Below are 20803 nucleotides of genomic sequence, written 5' to 3'. Positions count from 1 at the left end.
CAACGCTGATCCGATGCGATTTTATCGAACAACATTTATGTGGGATTTAACAGAAAATGTCCGACGTGCGATTTCGACGTTCAACGGAATCAATTTCTTTCGATTCAGTTGGATCGTCGAATCCGATTTTATCTGTCAATGTAATTATGTAGATTATAAAGGAACAACATGAAATTAATTTTGTATAATGGTTAAACAATTAAAATCATTCAAATATTCGCAATATTAACCGAAATAGCGTATGGCAGCAGCGTCCAATAAAATCGCATCGGATGGCCACCGCAACGGGCCTAAGTCGGGAACCGCGTAACTCGGGAACAGTCTGTTCCCGAGTTACTTGAATGTCTTCGAAATGCATTAACCGCGTGACTTGTGAATAAACTGTACAATTGCATACATATAAATTTATTTCAGGACGATATTTTTTTTTCTTTACTGCTCAATTGTTCCTATTTTTATTCTAAAATTATAAATAATGGTTAAACCGCAACAATATAACATACATGACAACAAATGAGTGATTTTAACGAATTAACGAATTCAAAACAATTGTATTTTGAAATAACGGTCATTTCAAACTACCAACGCTGTCAGCTGGTATTGACAATCGATCGCCCAACTGACAGCGACCGCCCGTATATGTGTGTTGGTGATTTCGTATGTTCGATGCTTTTATATGCGTTTGTGGGTGTGTGTGCGTGCGTTCTGCAATGATGACAGACATTGTTCTTCTATTTGGATTGCAGTCAGAACCAGCATCGAGCGTATTGGAATAATCACCATCCTCACTCTGATAAGAAGCGCGACTGGTACGCCCGGCCCGAGACCGAGGGCAGTGTAGCATAGTAAGCCCGACCGAAAAGGATTGTGTATGAGCCACGCTTAGTGACAAGTGTGCGAAGAACAGTTTTTTTCCGTGATTTGCGATTGTGATAGCGTAGCAGCAACGCAGCGTTGTTGCGCAGTGCAAAGTGCAGCCCCTTATTTCGCACAGCAAAACAACTAGCAGCTAAGCGTCTGCCTAGACACGGCAAAGATGCATTCGCTTCGGATCCCATTCGTTTGCCTGCTGCTGGTGGTAGGATTAGCGGTGTGCAATGGTAAGTACGCCCATTCGGCTGCTGACTCACCACCTCTCCCCGGCTGTGAACAACGTCGTCGGAGCCAGTGCTACTGCTAAATACATTTAACGCGATACGGGGCGGCCGTATTGAAATTGTGTAATCAAATGCGGAACTGCTCCACACACACGCAGTACACAACACAAGTACGCAAGTACCTGAATCCCTTCAACTGCGAAGCTTCGCGGCTGTAAAATCGCTGTCTTCCCTTTCCTTCTGCGTCTTCCTTGTCAACCCCGTGTCAGCCTGTGTAAATATGGCTACCATGATTATCGCCCGTATGCATCTCATCGGCTCAATCCTATATGGTGATGATAGTGTCAGCAAACACGCGCGCACACACACACACACACACACAGCACCATAGCGTAGCACGGCCGCTGGCTCGAACAAAGAAAAGCCCTCCGTCCGATGGCCTATAGAGCGCACAAGGAAAGGGAAGGGAGCGTTGCGCTAAAGCAAAATATAATTACAATGTAGCGATCAAGCACTTGTCCGAGTGCTGGCCTAGCTGGACACCCTCGGAATGGCAATGCATTTGTCCTTTAATTCCGTTTCGGGAGAACCTTTTGGTGGCCCTTTCTCCACGGACACCAATGGTGGATACAATGTGGGGGTCACACGTTCGATGTCGAGTGTCGTTGTGCGGCATCATCATACGCACTACGACGCACTAGTGTGTGTCAGCTGATTTTTGTTTTGTATATGCGCTGCCAATACACCACCCTCTTTTAACCCCCCTTGTACCATAAACGAGTTGCCAAATCGCATATCGGTCTTGCGTTGTTTTTTCTTCTTTTTAGTTTCGTTTCTAAAGCATCAAGGTTGCATTGAAAAACGCAACAAGAGCATATATTGCCGTCAGCAGGTCAGCAGGCGCAGGAACGCGTACGCTAATAATCGATCAACTTACACGAACACATTTAAAAGGAGAAAAAAGAACAAGCTTGATGCGTATTGAATGTGACTTGAAGCCGTTCCTTAACGCCACGAGAGAAACAGGCTCACGAGAAACCACACGTACACGGAGGGCCAGTGTTTGATGAGTCAGAAAAATGGTTCAAATGTTTTGCTGTTTTATTGTACACAAAGAGAACTGGAGAAGGACTGAAGAAGGGTGGCATAAAAAGTGTGACAATGTTTTTCACTCAACCAAGAAGCTAAGCTAACTGATATTGTAAACAGCGGGTGAGGTTCATGTTTCACTTTACAGTGTTGTTGTTCTTCGAACTGGAATTTTGGCAAATGCTGATTACAGACACACTGATTTAACGGCCCTGTTAGTGGCAACCAAAACAGATAATTTTTAAAGCAACAGGGTTAAGCATTATGTCAGTAAAACGGCTAAATTGCCTGTTTAAAGCAAAAAAATCATATAAAAGAATTTGCTCTAGAAGCAGTGTTAATTCAATTAGGCGTCATCCATAAATTATGTAACGCTTATAGGAGCGGGAGGGGGTGTCGTCAATCGTTACGATTTGTTACACGGGGGAGCGAAGACGGAATTTGGTTACCACAGGGCGGACGGACGGACGGAAAAACTTACCAAAGGATTGTCGCAGTAATGTTGCATTCCGTTACTGTGTTGACTTCAGTGGCAAGTTGTAAAGGCACGCATTTGTTGATAGAAGCATGCGATTGGAAGAAAATGGCAAGAGATTCAATTGTTAGGCAGCTGCCAGACACACCGGAAAATCACCCTAACGAAAAACTTTGACAACAGAAAAGTAACGCTTGTTATTGTAAACAAACAAAAAGAGTTTTGTTTTCCTCAATTTTGATGCCAATAACTGGAATACTTAAGTTTATTTTGTGTTAAATTGATGTTTGGCGCTACGGAAGCATGCTAACATCAATTTCGTTTGAATTTCGCTCTGTCGACGGTCTTACCGAAATCGGTCGAATTGAAAAAAGGAGCGTTACAATGCGTTACATTTCATTGGTAAATTTGTTCGTTGCGGTGGTTCTTCGGTGTGTCTGGCAGCGGCCGAAAGGTACGCACTTGATGATAGTAGCATCCGATTCGCTAGTAACGACACGCGTTTCGTGATTCACGCAAATGGTAAGAGATTCAACTGTAACGCTAGAAACAGGAGTAATAACAATCTAATTTCTTTCAATTCCTATTCGTTTTGAACAAACTGGAGATAAGGTTAATGCAGTTAGCCCTTTTTTCGGCAGAGTTGATTATTGGTGCGTAACATTTTCAACATGCGTAACATTTTCAACAAAACATTTTATTTGATTTGACACATTTTATATAATAATCAATTTGATGATGCTACAATATGTAAGGGGGTCGAACATTTACTATTTCAGCGTTACGGAATTGATGGATGACGCCTTAGAGCCTCGCTGTAGGTTTTATTCAAAAATATTCCCGTTTTCATTTTATTTCCTACTACTCACAATCTCTCAAAACAATCTCATGATTCAACCGGCCTCCAACCGTCACCGAAGAATGTGCAAACAAAAAACATCAATAATCATGCAATGGAGCAAGTGCGATCGTACACATCGTGCCGGGCAAACTGGTGCCCTACGATAATACCATTCGAGTGTGTCGCTTATCAATAATAAAGTAGCGATGGATGATGCTATGCTTTTAAATTTCCTCACACAAAAAATTATCTTTTTCGTTTATAACTTTTGTCTTTCTTTTTTTATTCTCCCCCTCTGTGCTTTCAGCTCAATCGGAGCTCCCACCAACGACTGAGGCAGTGACAAATACTAGCGATGTACCATCTAACACGACAACGCCAACCACACCGACGACAACCACAACGACGACGACGACGACGACTACCACCACTACTACTACTACAACGCAGAAACCGACCACTACCACCGCTCCCTCGACTACAACGGAACCGGCCCCGTCCACCACGACGGTTGCTCCGACACCGAAACCCATGCCGGAACCGGACATGGGCAGCTGGAGCTACACGGACACGAACAAAAACGAAACCTGCGTCATCGCTCAGATGGCCATGCAGTTCAACCTGAGCTACTTTGACACCGGTAAGCGCATCGTTCGAGGGGAAATTCTCGTGTGGCATAATGCATAATGCACCTTTCTACTGTTCCTATCTATTTTAGACGGCAAACCGGTGAGCGTGCTGTACAACCTGCCCAAGGATGCGATCGTCAAGTCGGGCCAGTGCGGGAACGTGACCGACTACATCGAGCTGAGCTGGGCGATGGACAAACAGAGCAACAACTACAGCTCGCTGCGCATCGACTTTGCGCTGAACGGCACCGAGCACGAGTTCGCTTTCACCGGGCTGGCCCTGCAGCTGCCCGTCGTCGGCGACTCCTTCCCCAATGCGAAGCGTAAGTGGCGCCCGGTACACTTTCTAATCTTATCATGCTAATCCGCTCCTTCTCCTCCACCATTTGCAGCGCAACAGCAGCTGGTGCTGAGCAACAACCAAACACTGTTCAAAACGCCGCTGGAAATGTCCTACCACTGCAACAAGGCGCAGCAGCTGAACCTGACGTCGGCCGCGGCCGGTCTGAGCGAGCAAACCGTCACCGTCACCAAGCTGCAGCTGGAAGCGTTCCACCGGAAGTACAATGGCAAATTTTCGATCGCCAAGGACTGCGAAGCCATCGACACGCCCGACATTGTGCCGATCGCGGTCGGCTGCGCGCTGGTGACGCTGATCATCATCATGCTGATCGCGTACCTGGTCGGGCGCAATGCGGCCCACAACAGTGGCTATCTGAGCATGTAAGAGCATGGTCTGTCCCCTAAACTACTGGCTCGTGCAGAGTGTGTGCGTGTGCAGTTCCCATCCCCAGTTTGTTGTAAAGGATCGGTCCCATCAGGCGCAGGCAAACTCTCTCCCCCCGCATACTACGATATTCTGACAGAGCAAGCATCGTATTTGCAAGTAATGATGATGATGACGATCCTTCCCTGTCGCTATCTTTAGTTGAACTCTTACAGCCCCAATTTAACAATCTTTGGGTAAATGGGCGTCTTTTCTTTGCCTGTGTGGTGGTGGTCGTCGACTAGCAAAACAGTTGCGGGACAGTGGTTTTCAAATTGGTGTTGCGTTTTGATATGGAAAAGCATCGTGATAAAAGGCCAATTAAAACCATTTTTTTCTATTCTCTATCCAACACAAACTACCAGCGCAGCGCTAGCACGAATTTGTATATTTTTTCGGACGGAACTAAGCAATTTTGACTTTGGGGCGATGGTTAATTGGAGAAAAAGGTATTGATTTTCCGGACGTATTTTCATTCTGTACCGTCCGTTAAAAACAACACTTTTGCTGCTGCTGCTGCATGCTATTATGTGAATTATTTACGGCAAACGGGAATGGTTTTTGGGAAATGGCATTTTGCTAATTGTTATCCGTCGACTGGCTGAATGTGAAACTAGAATGATAAATAAACACACACACAGTACAACAGAGGACACACAGACACATACTTTCACCGTAACATATGGCGCGTACCCGTACACCAACCAAAAGCCGTTAGAGAGAGAGAGAGCTGCATTAGATAAAGATTTATGTGTGCGAAATGCGATGACGGGGTGTTGTTGTTTTCGACTGCACCCACACTAGTAGCAACCGTCAGCCGTGAACAAATTACACCCACAAAAGAAAAAAAACAACCTAAATTACACACAACACAACAAATTCACATCAAATTTCGCCTATTACAAAATATAGTAGAGTAATTTTTATGAAACAATAAAAAAAACGTATTGAAACACAAAACAGCGGCACAGTGTTGCAAACATGAAGTTCATCGCGATCGGCTGAAGATCGATGTTGATCGCTCGCTCGAACGGGAAGGGGAAGCAATGGGATGAATTTTCTTTGCGCAGAAAACATAGCATAACAAGCACACATCCAATTGTGGGCGATGTTATCTATTTTTGGTAACGCGCGCAGAGCGATAGAGAGAGCACATGGGAGAGACGGCGAATTCGTGCTGAACGCCCAGCATAGCTTATGCCCCGTGCACGCTCACTTTCCGGTGGATACTGTGGCGTGCGTGACACGGTGCAATAACTAGATCACCGGTCGCCGTCAGAAAAACGTGTGTGCGTGTGTATGTGTAAATGTGACGAAAAAAATCTAACTTCTAAATTGTAAAAGACTTGTGAAAGAATTGTGAAATTTTGCAGAAATTACGTAGAGTGTGTTTGGACAACAAAATATGGCAGGTAAGATGTTTACCCTCTTATGGTGGCTGTTCACATTCTCGGCGAATTACTAAGGGTTTCGGCATGTAAAATTTGCCTCGTGCTTCCGTGTAGAAACATTCGCTTTCCTCATTGCACGTTCTCGTTGCTCAGTGTTGGCCCAGTACATGGCAGGCGATCTTCGACAAAGAGCATGATCGGTTGGTACATGAAATTATAGCAGAATTGGGATCGTTTAGAAGAATTGAAGGGATTTTTACCGATTGCATAGTGCGTAATGCCTTACATGATGGGGTCTGCTGGATGTTATTGGTATAAAAATAGCCCCCGCTGAAGCTGCACTGTTCGGCGTTTACGCCGAGCGTGTCACGGGGAGGTTAAGAATTTAAACGACAAACTATGAAAGTTTTTCGAGGAATGGAGCGTTTGTGCAAGACCAAGAATATGTGATGGAATGGTTTAGAAATGCGGCTTCCAGTAAAACATCAATCAAGGGCGAAGCACTTTCTGCTGATAAATTAAATGCAGCGGATTTGTACCCTTGTTTCATTATTCTACTGCATCAGTAGCGTCTTTTATTACGGCGGAAGGAACGTTTACATTGATAGAACTAAAAAACTGCTGTAATAAAAGATAATATTTCAAAAAAACAGTAAACGACCAAAGAAAAACGGTTAAAAAACTTAGAAATGTTGAACCGCACACAGTAAACGCGCACACCCGGTCGAAACGTCAAGCAGCTGTCAGAAACAACGGCTTTGTTTACAAACAACGCGGTAGCATGCGTATTGCATGCATTGTAAAAAAACAGGCACCCAAACCACTCAACACGTAAAATATGCTAATACACCCTTCCGGCCGTTGTTGAGCTGTTGAACAGAAAGAGTTTGTAGATTCAGCAGTGTAAACGTTTGTCGGCAAAAAAAACACAGATAGTTGCACTGTGCTGTGCCGTTTCCTGTAAAAAGGTAAGGACTGCGTTGTTGTTCACAAGCTGCATGGATAGCGGAAGATGGTATTTACATCTAATTACTGCCCAGTTACCGGCTCACACTGAGGCACGCAGGGGTATGGGCGGGGGGGGGGGGTGGGCAGGGGGAGGGGGTAATCCGTTTCCTTGGGATATTGATTAAATAGTATCGAGCTGCGATTTGCGAAGCGAACGAAACGACGGCGTTGAAGCGTCCCTTACACACACAGCCACCATCTGTCCTCCATTGCAGAAGTTACTAGTAAACCCGGCAACGGTATGGATGTACAAGCTGGCAACGGTGAACCGACGCGCAGCAATGCGGAAGCGAAGAAGCTGCTGCGCGAGGACAAGCAGCGGGAGGCCAAGATCGAGGAGCAGCTGGCGAAAGCGCTGAGCGGCATGACGCTGGAGGAGAAGTACGCGACCGTGCACAAGCGGCTGGTGGAGTCGGAGAAGGAAAACCGGCGCCTGGTCGCCCTGCACAAGCAGTACGATCGCACGCTGGAAGCGTCGAAGCGCGAGAAGGAAAATCTCATCCTCGAGCACGACAAGATGGCCATGACGAAGACGAAGCTGGAGGGTCTGTGCCGGGAGCTGCAGCGACAGAACAAAACGATCAAGGACGAGAGCCTGGCGCAGATACAGCAGGAGGAGGAGAAGCGAAAGGAGACGCAGGAAAAGTTCCAACAGTCGCTGAACGACATACAGGCGGTGATGAACGAGAACAACGATAAGAACATGAAGCTGAAAGAGGATAACATGGAGATGGCGAAGAAGTGAGTTGGTGGTGGTGGGACAGTAATGAAGGGGTAGATTTGAAACGTTATTTGTTTTATGGTCCCTTTCACGACAGGTTCAAGTTTATACTGGAGCAGTACGAGCTGCGCGACCAGCAGATGGACAAGATGAACAAACAGATGGAGCTGGTAACGCAGCTAAACGATGCCAAGCTGGCGAAGCTGCAGATGCAGGCAAACAGCGAAAAGGAGCAATTCCTGGCGTAAGATAAACTCCAGTTAAACTTGTGTGAGATGTTAATTCTATTCTCCTTCTTTTTTGTTAAACAGGGAGAAGCTGGTACTAATGACCGAGCTGCAGAAGGTGAAGAAGCAGTTGGCTGATCTGCAGTCGGTCGAGTCGCACCTGCGCGGCCAGGTCAACATGTACTCCGACAAGTACGGCGAGTTCCAGGACTCGCTGAAGAAGAGTAGAAGCATTTACGAAGGCTACCAGGAGGACATGAAGAAGGTACGTACTGTGTATGCTGTAATTTAAACTTTCTCTCTACTAAAAACCACCCATCGACGATTCCCTTCGCTTTCCCCACTTTCATAGATGTCGAAAAAAATGAAAACCCTCGAAAAGGAAACGATGGCGTGGAAGTCGCGCTGGGAAACGAGCAACGCCACCGTGCAGAAGATGCTGGACGAGCAGATCGAGCGGGAAAAGCACCTCACCAAGACGACGCGCCAGCTGACGCAGCTGCAGAAGCTGTGCCGCACGCTGCAGGCCGAACGGGCCACCTATCTGGCGGCCCTGAAGGAAGCCAATCTGCCCGTACCGGCGGAACCACTGGAGGAGGAGGAAAAGCCGGCCGAAAGCGCCCCATCGCCACCGTCGGAAACGATGAAGCAGAAGGTGAAGCAAACCAATGCCAGCAAACAGGTGAATGGGCATGCGACTGAAAAACCAAACCCACCAACGCCAGCCGGCTCGGCATCGTCCCCCGCAGGCCAGGAGCAGGAAGCAGCAGTGCAGCAGGAAGTGTCCGCGGAGTCGAGTTAGTTTTGTTTTGTGGTTTTGTTCCAAAATTCTTTTAATTCACGAATACGTTTTAATTTATTGCACCCGATTAGTGTTTGTGTTGTTCGTAATTTGCGCGGTCCGTTGTGGAGTTTTCATTTTTTTCCTCGCCCTCTTTGTACTGTTTGTACTTTTTTTTTCGCTTTCCATTTGCGGCCACACGTGCAACCGGCAGCGCATAATGTAACGGAATAAATCGTAAAAAAAAAACGCTCCCGTAACAAGTAACCAAAACTCACCATGCTCAGCTAGTTTTTACTTTATTTTACCTTTATTGTATGCACTTCTTGTCTTGACGCAGTTCGTTTTCCGTACGCAATCGTTTAATTATTCTCAAAACATAACAAAAAGGTGAAAGAAAAACAGTAAGACAACACCACTAAACGGTTTGCTTTTTTCACATTTAATGGTTCTAGGCTCGCGATTACCGTTTTTCTTGCTCTCTCTCTCTCTCCTCTCCTTCATTTTCCCTATTAAAAGCAAGCGTTCGAAAATCAAAATCACTATGCTGGGTTGTTTCCCTATCCTTTTTTTTCATTTTTGCGTATAAAATCGTATAGTAAGTTTAGTATAAGGGGTCCGACTATACATACACACACACGAACACACCAACCAGACTGTCCCTTTTTGGAATAGTGAGTTGTTTTGTTTTATCACTACACTACCGCCTAATTTTCGATGCTCTAATATATCTAATGAACGACAACCATGTGGTAGGCAAGACACGTTTACGCACAATGTATGTAAAATTTTGCTAAACATAAAAAAAGGCACGCGACAACTACGCACCTATTGCACGCGCGCGCTGAAGCATTTGCCTGATGAGCTGTATGATGTATGATTGATTTATGGTTTTATGGGCCGTCTAAGACTTGGGCGCACTAATTCAATAGGCTCTAGCGTATTGATTTCCTTCTAACACACACACACACGCGTACAGCAATTTACAGTTTTTTTGTTTGATGTTACTTTGTGTAATTTTAAACACCATTCAAATCGAAGCTAATTGTATGCTTGCACCCTCCGCCGCCAATGGGACAAAACGCAACTGAACGAACACGCAACATTGCAATAAGCTTGACGCGATCGCACTGATTATTGCAAATGGTTACCTACAACAGTTAGTGTACTTATGCTACTATTTGGATACTCGTGATGCACAAACGCCACGCACAGAGACAGAGAGACAGAGAGAGAGAGAGACATGTTGGAACAGCAACCCTACAGAAACTACGCTATCATTCAAAAGTCCGAATTCAAACCCTTTACTACACAGAACTACGCACAGAATGGTAAGCGCTTCATATCGCACCGCAAATACAGCAAGTACAACGGCGAATGGCTTTAGATTTATACTGTATAACGTGTTTTTTTTTTAAATTTATATTTAACTATTTGTAAATGCTCGTGTTTGCTTCGGCGAAATAGCCACAGTCACTGGGGAACTGTGCACAGAAACAGAAACTAGTGTTCAGAACACTGGACAGGTGTGGCAGGTGTTCTAAGTGGTAGATTTTCGAGCATTACCGCGTTTCACAAGGTTGATCGATGGGGCCGACGGATGGACGTTAAGGGAGTAAGTTTCTTCTCTCGTAAATTAATCTTCGTGCACGAAGAAAGAGAAGCACGTGCGCAATAAAAGGGGGTGGGGGAAGTATGTGCACGATCGTTCGATGATCGTCGTCGTCGAGGTGCCGTTCCGTTGTACTTGCCGTATGGTGGGATGCGCAGCGCAAGAGCTTACTGTGCTTTATCGAAAAAATGGGGATTGGTTTTTGTTTCCTACTATTGTTTGCTGCTCTATATTAGCCGTATTTGCAGTTATTTTCGCTAGCGGGATTACTGGTGTAGTGTGTAGTTTGAAAGAATTGGGGGGAAAGGAGCCTCGGCATCGGCCAGCAGTCCGTCGTCGTCGTTTCACCTTTTACACTCTGGTCGGTGGTGTGCCGAGGAAGGGGATGCGCTTCGGGCTCGGCGTGTTGCTCGTCCACTGGCGGGGTCGCGGCGCCTGCTGACAGTCGGAATAGGAACGATCTGCGGAGGAAAAGGAGATTTTTTTAAATAAATTAAATTTCCGATTTTTTTTAGTTTTTTATTTGATTGTTTTCGATGATTGTTTGATTTATTTGCAATATTTTTTTAATTATTTTTAAAATCTTTTTTAGGTGATCGTTAAACTACAATCTTGTCTTTATTGCAAGGTTTTCAACAATTTTTTTTATTGTTTTCCGGTGATTTTTGGTTGCTTCCCAAATTGATTTCGAATTCGTTCCACGATTTATTGGGCGTTTCACTTTTTTCTAATGATTTGATTTAAAAATACAAAAACAAAATCGTGTGAACGTTTCAACATATTCCAGGAAACAATAAAAAAACTAACGCAGAACGCTATAAAACCATACGATAATTCATGGAATTTTAACCTTAACGTTAACCTTAATTTTTCTAGTAATAGTTGCTAACTATCGGTCAAATATCGGTTCGATCGTTTGTGTTCGAAAGACTTTTTATTGTTACGTAAAACTTGATTCCCTTTAATACGGAAACATAAAATATCAAATCATTGACACAGATCTAGTAGATTCTCACATGTTTGTAATAATTAAATCATTTTTAGAGTTTGAGAGGGTTTAGAGTTTTTTATGAAAATTTTGCTAAACATCAATCTGTGAAGACGATTAAAAAATAATTGAGAAACTACCAAAAGTATAAAAAGTAAAAAGTTTATTTTTTTTGTAAAAACATGTGAGTTTTATTTTATATAATTTTAAATTGTCCTATCCTTTTGTTGAGATATAAACATTGAATTCAAACATTTAAACAATTTTTCATGCAACAAAAACTATGAAAGGGAGTGAATACAAGTGGAACGTTCACTTTGTAAAGGCCGCTGTTGCTATATTGCTATATGTCAATGAATATTTATCAGTATGCTATATCGTACATCAAAAGAAAGGATATTAAATTCCCCAACTATTTAGACTGTAAAACATATTGAAATAAAAAATTGAATACATTTCCTTGTGATTCCCCGCTGACCATTATTTTTTCACCCCGAACAATGTGGGGAATCACAAGGAAATGCATTTAATGTATTAATTTAATACGTTTTTGTGTATTTTATTTTATTTCGACAATTTAATAGGTCTGGTACTCCATAGACTATGACTCTTGTCACTTAATTATATATGCTCAAACTAATCTTGCCTGTTACCGAGTGCGTATGAATCTAATATCCTAGTCTTATAGGGTTTCCCACGATTGATTGGTCGGTTCCCATCCATTTTTTGTTGGTTCCCATATTTTTATTGGACGATACCAACAAATTATGGGAACGAACCAAAAATCTATGGGATACGATAAATAAATCGTGAGACAAGCCCAAAAAATTATGGGAACTGACCAAACCCTGGGACCCTTTATGGGAAACCCTGCAAAGCTGTGCGTAGCTCTAAGTAAATCTACGTTGCACAGATTCAATTTTCGCCCAGAGCGCTATTGTTTGAGGACACCGCACTGCACAGCTGAACTCAAGGATGGATCGGTGTAGACAATTGTACAATAACTTTAAACACAAAACATCTCTAAATTCAGTAGATTGTCGGATAACAAAAGCTAACATTTTATTATCTAAATAGTTAGGGAATTGAATTAGTGATGGGTCGAGTTGGCAAAATCGCTCGGAGTCGTCCGGATTCGTTCAGAATAGTTCAGAATCGTTCGGAGTCGGAGTCGTGCAGAGTCGTCCGAAATCGGTTGTAGTCGGAGTCGTCCGGAGTTGGCCGGCATCGGCCTTCGAAACAAAGACCTGTATACGAAGTGCACGCGCGTGAAAGTGAAACACAAAAAAAAAACAACGGAATGAAATCCCCGATCACAAGCACATTACACCGGTCGGCTCCTGTTGACATCGATCGACTCTGGACGACTCCGAATGACTCCAGCCGATTCTGATTCCGAACGACTCCAAACCACTCCGGCCGACTCCAAATGACACCGTGGACTCCGGGCGGAACTAGTAGTCCGGATTTTACCGGAGTCAGTATCAGACTAACAATAGTCGGAGTCGGATCGAAGTCGTGGGTGCGCTTCAAAGAGCACATCACTAAATTTAATATCCTTTCTTTTGGTGTCCGATAAGCCATACTCTGATTAATATTTAGTGAAATTTAGCAAAAAAAAAATCTCAAAATTTTACGTTCAATTTCACAGGAACTGTAATCCAGGCTTAATACTAAATCATAGGCAAATTACAAAAATATATAAAAAAGATCAATGAACCATGGGAACATTACACCTTTTTTTTGGTAGGAAACCCTGCCCGTCTTCCTTTAACCTTTCTTTTTACCTACCTCTGAATTTCATTCCCTGCGATTCGTTGATGATGGCAGCGAGGGCCGGATGCTGCTGGTAGCGATCACGCTGCGTCGAGCCCGTGCCATTACCACCTCCATTGCCGTTCCCCGACAGGATCGAGGCGCGATCGCTCAACGTTCCACCATTCCCATTCCCATTGCCATTGTTATTGTTATTGTTGCTGCTGCTGCTGTTGTTGTGGTTGTGGTTGTTGTTAAGCCCGTTAAAATGCTGATGAATGTTGCCATTGCTACCGACAGCGCCACCGTTCGGATGCTGATGCACCACGTGCTGATGGTGATGCGGATGGAAGTGTTGCGCATGATGGCTGCCACCACCACCACCACCGCCACCATTGTTGTTGATGTGGTTGTTATTGTTGTTGAGGGTGTGATTGTTGCTGTTGCTGCCGTTGCTGTACTTGCTCTGCTCGAAAAACTCGGCCCGTACCGAGCGGATCGAGTTTTTGTTCTCCTCCGTGTTGCGCGCGCGAAGGATCTTTTGCTCCTGCACGCTGTAGCTGATGGGTTGCGGTGGTTGCGCAAGCGAGAAAGAGAAAAATAATTAAATTCACTTGTGTTTTATATTAATCTCCAGCACAGCTTTTAGCACAAACTTACCGAGATCCGTAGCTGTTCAGATGGTTGTTGTTGGTGGTGGTGGTGGTGTTGTTACTGCCACCGTTGCCGTTAAAGTGCTGCACGTTGACGTACCCGTGGCGGATGCTGCTCGCCGGCGAGACAAGCGTACCACGGGACGAGCTGATGCCGGTGTCGGTCGTCTTGTCCTTGCCGAGAAATCCGGACCCGTGCGCGTGATGGTTGTTGTACGCCGAGGCAAAGTAGATGTTGTCCCGGCAGCTCGAAGGACGGTGGGTGGACGGTGGCGTATCGAGCCCACTGTCACACCCGGCATAGTCCAGATCCGTTAAGACTGTTGGAGTGAAGTTGTACTTTAGCAAAATAAATGATACTTCAAAGCCGCTTGAAGATACTTACACGAATGGCGGCTACTATCGTTCCCGCCCGGACCGAGCGGCCGTCTGTACAGGTCGTCATTGTCGCGGTAACGGCCGCCACGGCGCAGCTCCACCTCCTCCTCGAGATCGTCGTGCAGCGTGTAGCTGTGGTTGCCATTGACAAAGTTGTCCGCCAGCTTCTTCAGCGGCGAGTATGGGAAGCCATTGTACAGGCTGCCGTTGTGGCTGCTGTAGCCATTGCTCGAACCACCACCACCACCACCACCGGACAGGTTGTGGCGTGCGTTCGGCACCTTCTTCGGCGTCGAGTGGTTCGTCAGCAGTCCACTGCACAGCCCATTCTCGTTGATCGAGCTCAGGTCGGGCACGGAGTCGGAGAGCAGAATGTGGTTGAAGCGCTGGGCGCCCGTTTTCTGATGCCGGGACATGAGCCAATCCTCGATCGCACCGGAGTAGGTGCCGCCGAGCCCGAGGTGGTTGCTCTGCAGCGAGGCCGCCGACACGGGGGCCGCTAGCGAGGCGCGCGATCGTGGCCCTTGCGTCAGTCGAAGAGCACGACGCCGCTCCTTGCTGCTCAGCGTGCACTCCTCCAGCAGCTCGAACCAATCCTCCAGGCCCTGGTCGCTGCGCAACAGGACGCGCCCTTCTCGCGAGCCGAGAAGCAGGCCTATCGCGCTGTACGACCGCCGGTTCAGCCATTCCACCTTTTCCACGTCGACTAGTTTGATCTGTTGGTTTTTTTTTTGCGGGGGAAAATAAACCAATACGGTTAGAATAAATGTGGAAGAAAATTGATACGAAAAAGGGAGACGAGTGTAAACTAATGTTGAAAACGCTAATCATCAGCTAATTAGTGGCTATTCATCGCCGGCCAATTGGTGGGTTGCGACATCAACCTAATGGAAGTTTGCAAGCCCTGGCTGATAAAGGGCTGATGGCGTATTTTTAGAATTCTAAATCAATTACCCCAAATGAATCACAATCGAGGGGCTCATTTGTACTGCATTTGTGTGTGTTTGTTTGAGCCCAAATTGATGACACGATTAATTAGGTCAGAATTCAATTCCGTTTCCAATTGGCAATGAATGGATGGTCGTTTAGAGCATTTGTTCATTCTACCTTGGACTGACACTGCTCACCCTATCATTCCAATAGGAATTAAAGCGTGGAGTTTAAGGTTGTTCTTTTTTTCTCATACGATTGTTGATTTGTGTTTTATCCTTTGTGTGAAATATATTTTTTGCAACACGAACGTGAAAAATGAATGGGGAGGTGAATGAAAATGTTGTGAAAAACAGAAAACAATTAGCTGGTGCAGTTAAGCTGGGCTCGTTAAACTTGCCATTGATATGAATGAGGTGTAATTACCGCCGGCAGAGGCTTTTTGTTTGCGATTTCACTTGTTTCATTGAAGATGTGCGTTTGAATCTAACAAAATATAACTTTAAACTAATTAAAACTGAGTCTGCAATATATAATGATTTTGAAAAAAAATATAAGTAATATAAAAATAGTTCATTAGAATTTTTACTTTAATTCAGACAATTGTTTCTCTTCCTCCCATTTATGTTGTAACAAAACATACCTAAAAGAAGAAAGAAGTAACAGCGTTACGACTTATTAATTTAGTGTAACATTGGCGTGGCCTACGAAGCGGCCTAAGCAACTTAAACCAACTATCTAAAGATCTAACATTAATTGAGGTCAACTGTGTTAAATTAAGCCAATAGGTGATTGTTAAACGTATCGATCGAAATATTATAATCAAAGTATGAATAGGACGAGTTGAAACTTCGAGACATATACAACATAGGTTCGTTACAGCTCTATAAAGTCGCCTCCTACGGTCGATACTAATGTGTTCATAGTGTCTAAGAAGCTTAGCGGGAGTAGTTATACTTAATCAACAAATACAATCTGGGCAACCATGCGGTTTGTTTGAGAGATTGAATATCTAATATCCGAGGAAAACAGATGGCAAACATTCTCAAAGTAGTACATTCTTACATACATAGACAAACTTTACATATTTTCGCACTCTTCCATATTAAAATAAATAAAACCTTCGCATGATAATAAGGCACTAAATAATACGCTCATTAAATAAATAAATCCTCTCATGACAACTTTGTATAGAGGCTCTGACTGCTCATGTAGATGATTGAGGAAACAAATGTATTGCAAACTCTGCTCAAAAAACACTAAAGTATAAATGAGAAAAATTCAGATTTTTTCGTTGGATTTTCCAGATATGCCTTTAAGATGTACTAGATAAATTGATTAAATAATGTACTAACTGCCATATAAAACGACAGAAGCAAATTAATCCCTAACGAGTTCAGGATTATGTATTTGGTATTCCTTAAAACGATATTCATAAAATATGCGATATAATTTTCGGGACTTTTAAGGAAACTAGGGGCCCCAATTTTATCCCCCGCTTAGGGCCTCGAGATGGATAAATCCGCCTCTGCCTAAATATTAAGCGCCGTGTGCGGTAAGGCGCATCGTATCATGGTGTGTCAATAAGGATTCGGCGAGTGTGTGTGTTTTTTTTTTATTTGACGAATTTGAGTTTCTTAAGCCAGATCGACGAGAGCAGGGGCACGATAAAACAAACCAATACCAGTACTGACTGGACAATTGACTTGAAATCATAAACATAAACACTCTAGAAAAGCGTCGAAGACAGCGCTAATATGCTTTAACGTTAGCATCCGTTTACTACCAAACACGTTTCAGCCATAAACTCCAAGCCATTATGTTTATACAAAAAGGTACAAAACCGATCTAGTTGTAAGAAATTTATTAAATTACCTTATTAAATGTTTTTACAATAACGCATAGTTGAGTGAAGACGGACGAAGTGGGAACAATGGACACTTTTATAATTAATTGGTAAAAGCAATAATTATTTATTTCTATTATATATCCATCTGATCTATCTAATTTAATGTATGAGAAGTATCAAAGAGGTATTAAATTTGTAAACAAAGCAGGGGTTTGATCGTGTGCACACTTGTAGTAACTTGATGTAATTAGATTACCTTTGATATTAACATCATACCACCAAAGAGGGTAAGACACTCTGCCGCTAAGGGAAAGATGGGAAAAGAAACATTTAATCTATTTTGCTTCTGCCATCGATAACTTTCGCAAAAGCATCCAGAAGTCATGGACAACTATTCAGCAATTGAAGAAAGCTTTAAGGAATGCTAGGAACGGAACACCGTTGAGTATAGCAACCATACATTGTGCTGTTCCTCGCACGAAGCTGGTGCCTAGTATAGTGCCAAGTCTCAAAAACAATGGCTTTTGTGTTGGCCATCAACAGCAAGAAGAGCGACACCTGTACGACACTTTTTGTCGTTCGAATAAGGATTCTATGGTATTTCAAAGAGTGTGAGGATCAATTGCTGGTTTTGACTTGGCGGTAGTTCAATATTTCAAACCTCAAACCTGCTAAGATGGCTTGATTGAGCAATTTCCTAATGCGAAATCCTGAGCTGTTTTTATTGTAAATTCTGAAACAACCTCAACTGCTCTAGTTCTTACATTCCCCGATTTATTGACTTATACTCCAACTTTAAAGCATATCCAAATGGGAAGATTTTTGTTTTTTTTTTTTTTAATATATGATTCAGGAAGCGTTAGTCAATGCTAAAATGAGGTCAAGCCTCTTGAATTTCTAATTTTTTATTTAAAAAATCAGATGTGCAGCTTTCACTAACATCCCAAACGTATGCGGAAAATGTTTTGATTTGTTGGCGAATTGACATAGAATTTGACAAAAACTTTATGTTCTATCTATTTCTCAACATATATTCTTCTAAGAAATGTGTATGAAATAAGACCTGCACGTATTTCATGATCTGTATACTTATAATCTAGATATTGATAAACTAGTTAAATCAACATGAATTTTGATTCAAAATATACTATAATGTTATTTAAAAAAATAAAGTTGACATTTCAAGTATGATAAAAGTAAAACAGAATTATAAAATGTGGTTTACAAACGGATGAAACAGAAAGAATTGCTTATTTCGTTAATTAATTGTATCAATGAAAAGCTTGGCATTATTCGTCTATTTCTTCAACCCATAATTTAAACAATAAATTGCAATAAGCACTGCTCGTAACATAAATGAGCGAATAATTCCCACTTACAATAAAACATCTCCAGCATCATGTAAAAAAAAAGCTCCATCCCAACGACACTACCCATAACGTAAGACTCATCCCCCACCAGGGAGTTTCACGTTAATCGATGTACTGATTGCTTCTGAGTGGAAGTCAACGAGCGATAGTTTCGCCCTAATCCCTCTTTTCCACCGCAAACATCCTGCCGGGGATTTACTACCTCCTCAGCACAGCCGCTCAACACCGCACACCAGCACTGCAGTATAATAACACAAAAAGATGTTAATAACTCCGCGCGCGCTCTCTACGTGTTTGATTAACGAAACGCGAATTGAACGATCCCACACTCTCGGGAGGGGATTCCGTCGGAGTTCATTGGATTTGCTGATTGAGTTTCAGTCGTTTATCCACATTTCTCGTTAGTTCCTCAATCTTGTTTGTCTGGGGACTGAGCTGAGCTTGCTGACCTGCCAACTGGAGCACCTGTTCGGGGTGGGCGTGTTTGTTGGGCGAGAGTTTGTTGAATCCCGTTTTTACGGTTCGCTCGTTACAGCGTTCGTTCGCGTTTGAGCTCGATTGAGTTGATTCTGACTAAACGCACTAAACTCATTCCACGAGTCTGTGTGTGTGTGTGTGAAGGTGGAGGCGTTTTAAAAGGAGCAGTCGGATTATCGATGCACTACGACGTCTCGTACGCAGGTCGACAATAACGAAAGGACCGCCCGCCCGTAAGGAGAATCAATTAAAAGCAATTTATATGCACTCCATTGAACAAACATTTGATTTTTGCAAGTGCAAAGCGCACTTAATTGCATTTCCACTCCTTCGGGACAATGTTTTTTTGTACTTTTTGCGCAAACTGCTGCACGTAGATGCTGCAAATCCCTGAGCACCGTGACCGTGTATCGTCGGAGCTCGCGTACACCCAGCCACGGCCCACGACGACTTTCTTCGAGTGCACTTTGCGCGTTGCATTGTTTACATATTCGGCCGCGAAGCCGTGCGGGCGAAGGAACAGCCAACACAGAACCAACCAAAAGCCATCGGCAATGGTACGACGACACGTTTCCACGCTTAGCTCGGAGCTGGGAACGACCGGTCGCCCGATTCCGCTTCCGTTTCTTCAACGTTCCTGGGGGAGGGGCGCTAACCGCATCTGCTCGATCGTGAAAATGTGCGAAAATGAAATTTTTCCAACCCACCGCCCATGTTTGCCCAGCCCACTGCACTCGCGCGTTTTAAAAGGAAGGAGTTCACCGCGCAAGTGGCCGTAGAATGGATGACGTTTGTCTGGACGGCAGCATAGGCACATATATTTAGCGCTCGTTTTTGCGCTCGCTCCCTGCTAGGTACGTGATGCACTTCTCTTGCGCAATTGCGTTCGGTGCATTGATTCTTGGGTCGGAACCACAGACGCGTGTGTTGTGGGCACAGACGACAACGAAAACATCCAAAGCACAGTGCGACGTTCTATCCCACAGCAAGAATACACAACCATCGTACGCACCTAACGATAAAGGAACGGGGTTTTAGCGGGAGAATAAGCGATTGGGCTTTGGCAGGACTAGTCAAACAGACTAGTAGCGTGAACTGTGCAAATCGGTACGTTTGTTGATTTGCCATTTGACAGACGCTTTGCCTTTAATGCGCGCACGGTGCGAAGCACGCACAATGGAAGATATTTCGTTGGAACGAGAGATTTGTGTGGAGTTTCGTTCATTACTGCCGTGTAACTTTGGTATTACGAATAACTGTCTGGCTTTAATTAGAATCCTCTCGAAAAAGGACCTTTTTGAGGATTATAAAGATGCTATTTTCATTTAACCTTTTACACGTAACTTTATTTAAAATGTACTTCATGTAATGAATAGTAGCTGCTGAACAATGGTTTTAGAGTTTGAAAAATCAATAGAAACATCTATTAAATCGAACTAGTTTGTCCAAGCATCAGTAAACAAGCCGTGCTTCAAGCTGTAGAGTAAAGCCTTTGTCGGGCATTAGTTTGTTTGGGGTTTAGTTTGTTTTAAAGCTTACTTTGTAGTCCTTTTTCAAAGAAAGTATATCTTTCTGTCTCTTTGGACTGCACAGCAAGCATGCGTATTTTGAAGTAAAATATGTGAAAAATCGATTCTACCTCAAGTTTAAAAACTCTTGCAGCATATTAACCGTAATAAAAAAAATAAAATAAAGTAAAATAATAATGTAGTAAAAGGAAGAACAAAAAAAGTTCATAAATGAGTCCAACACGTTTCAAAGTCGAG

The 20803-nt window shown here is 43.6% G+C and overlaps 3 protein-coding genes across 4 annotated transcripts in view; 2 read left to right on the top strand and 1 right to left on the bottom strand.

Annotated features, from left to right (window-relative positions):
- Positions 1-711: 711 nt before the first annotated feature.
- LOC121595474 (lysosome-associated membrane glycoprotein 1-like) lies at positions 712-5739 on the top strand. Its single transcript, XM_041919491.1, has 4 exons — positions 712-1100; positions 3810-4142; positions 4221-4454; positions 4524-5739. The coding sequence occupies exons 1-4, from the start codon at positions 1037-1039 to the stop codon at positions 4856-4858; spliced, it is 966 nt and encodes a 321-aa protein (XP_041775425.1). The 5' UTR covers positions 712-1036; the 3' UTR covers positions 4859-5739.
- A 135-nt stretch (positions 5740-5874) lies between these two features.
- On the top strand, positions 5875-9302 carry LOC121595473 (alpha-taxilin-like). 2 transcript variants are annotated; one of them, XM_041919489.1, is made up of 5 exons: positions 5875-6309; positions 7512-8037; positions 8115-8261; positions 8329-8509; positions 8597-9302. In XM_041919489.1, the coding sequence occupies exons 1-5, from the start codon at positions 6303-6305 to the stop codon at positions 9044-9046; spliced, it is 1311 nt and encodes a 436-aa protein (XP_041775423.1). In that variant the 5' UTR covers positions 5875-6302; the 3' UTR covers positions 9047-9302. The 2 variants fall into 2 exon arrangements, with proteins under 2 accessions (XP_041775423.1, XP_041775424.1); XM_041919490.1 differs by lacking the exon at positions 5875-6309 and adding an exon at positions 7061-7256.
- A 1140-nt stretch (positions 9303-10442) lies between these two features.
- The window catches only part of LOC121595472 (probable serine/threonine-protein kinase clkA), a 115767-nt gene continuing 105406 nt past the window's right edge, over positions 10443-20803 (bottom strand). Inside the window, exons 5-8 of the mRNA XM_041919488.1 lie at positions 14419-15127; positions 14041-14353; positions 13417-13940; positions 10443-11098 (exon numbers count right to left, since the gene is read on the bottom strand). Of these exons, the coding sequence (XP_041775422.1) occupies positions 10989-11098; positions 13417-13940; positions 14041-14353; positions 14419-15127 (1656 nt within the window). The 3' untranslated portion in view covers positions 10443-10988. The remainder of the gene's footprint in view (positions 11099-13416; positions 13941-14040; positions 14354-14418; positions 15128-20803) is intronic.

The sequence above is a fragment of the Anopheles merus genome, chromosome 3R (genome assembly GCF_017562075.2).
Source record: "Anopheles merus strain MAF chromosome 3R, AmerM5.1, whole genome shotgun sequence".
Taxonomy (NCBI): domain Eukaryota; kingdom Metazoa; phylum Arthropoda; class Insecta; order Diptera; family Culicidae; genus Anopheles; species Anopheles merus.
Note: the sequence above shows the minus strand (reverse complement) of the source record. Positions and strands in the feature narration are given on the sequence as shown.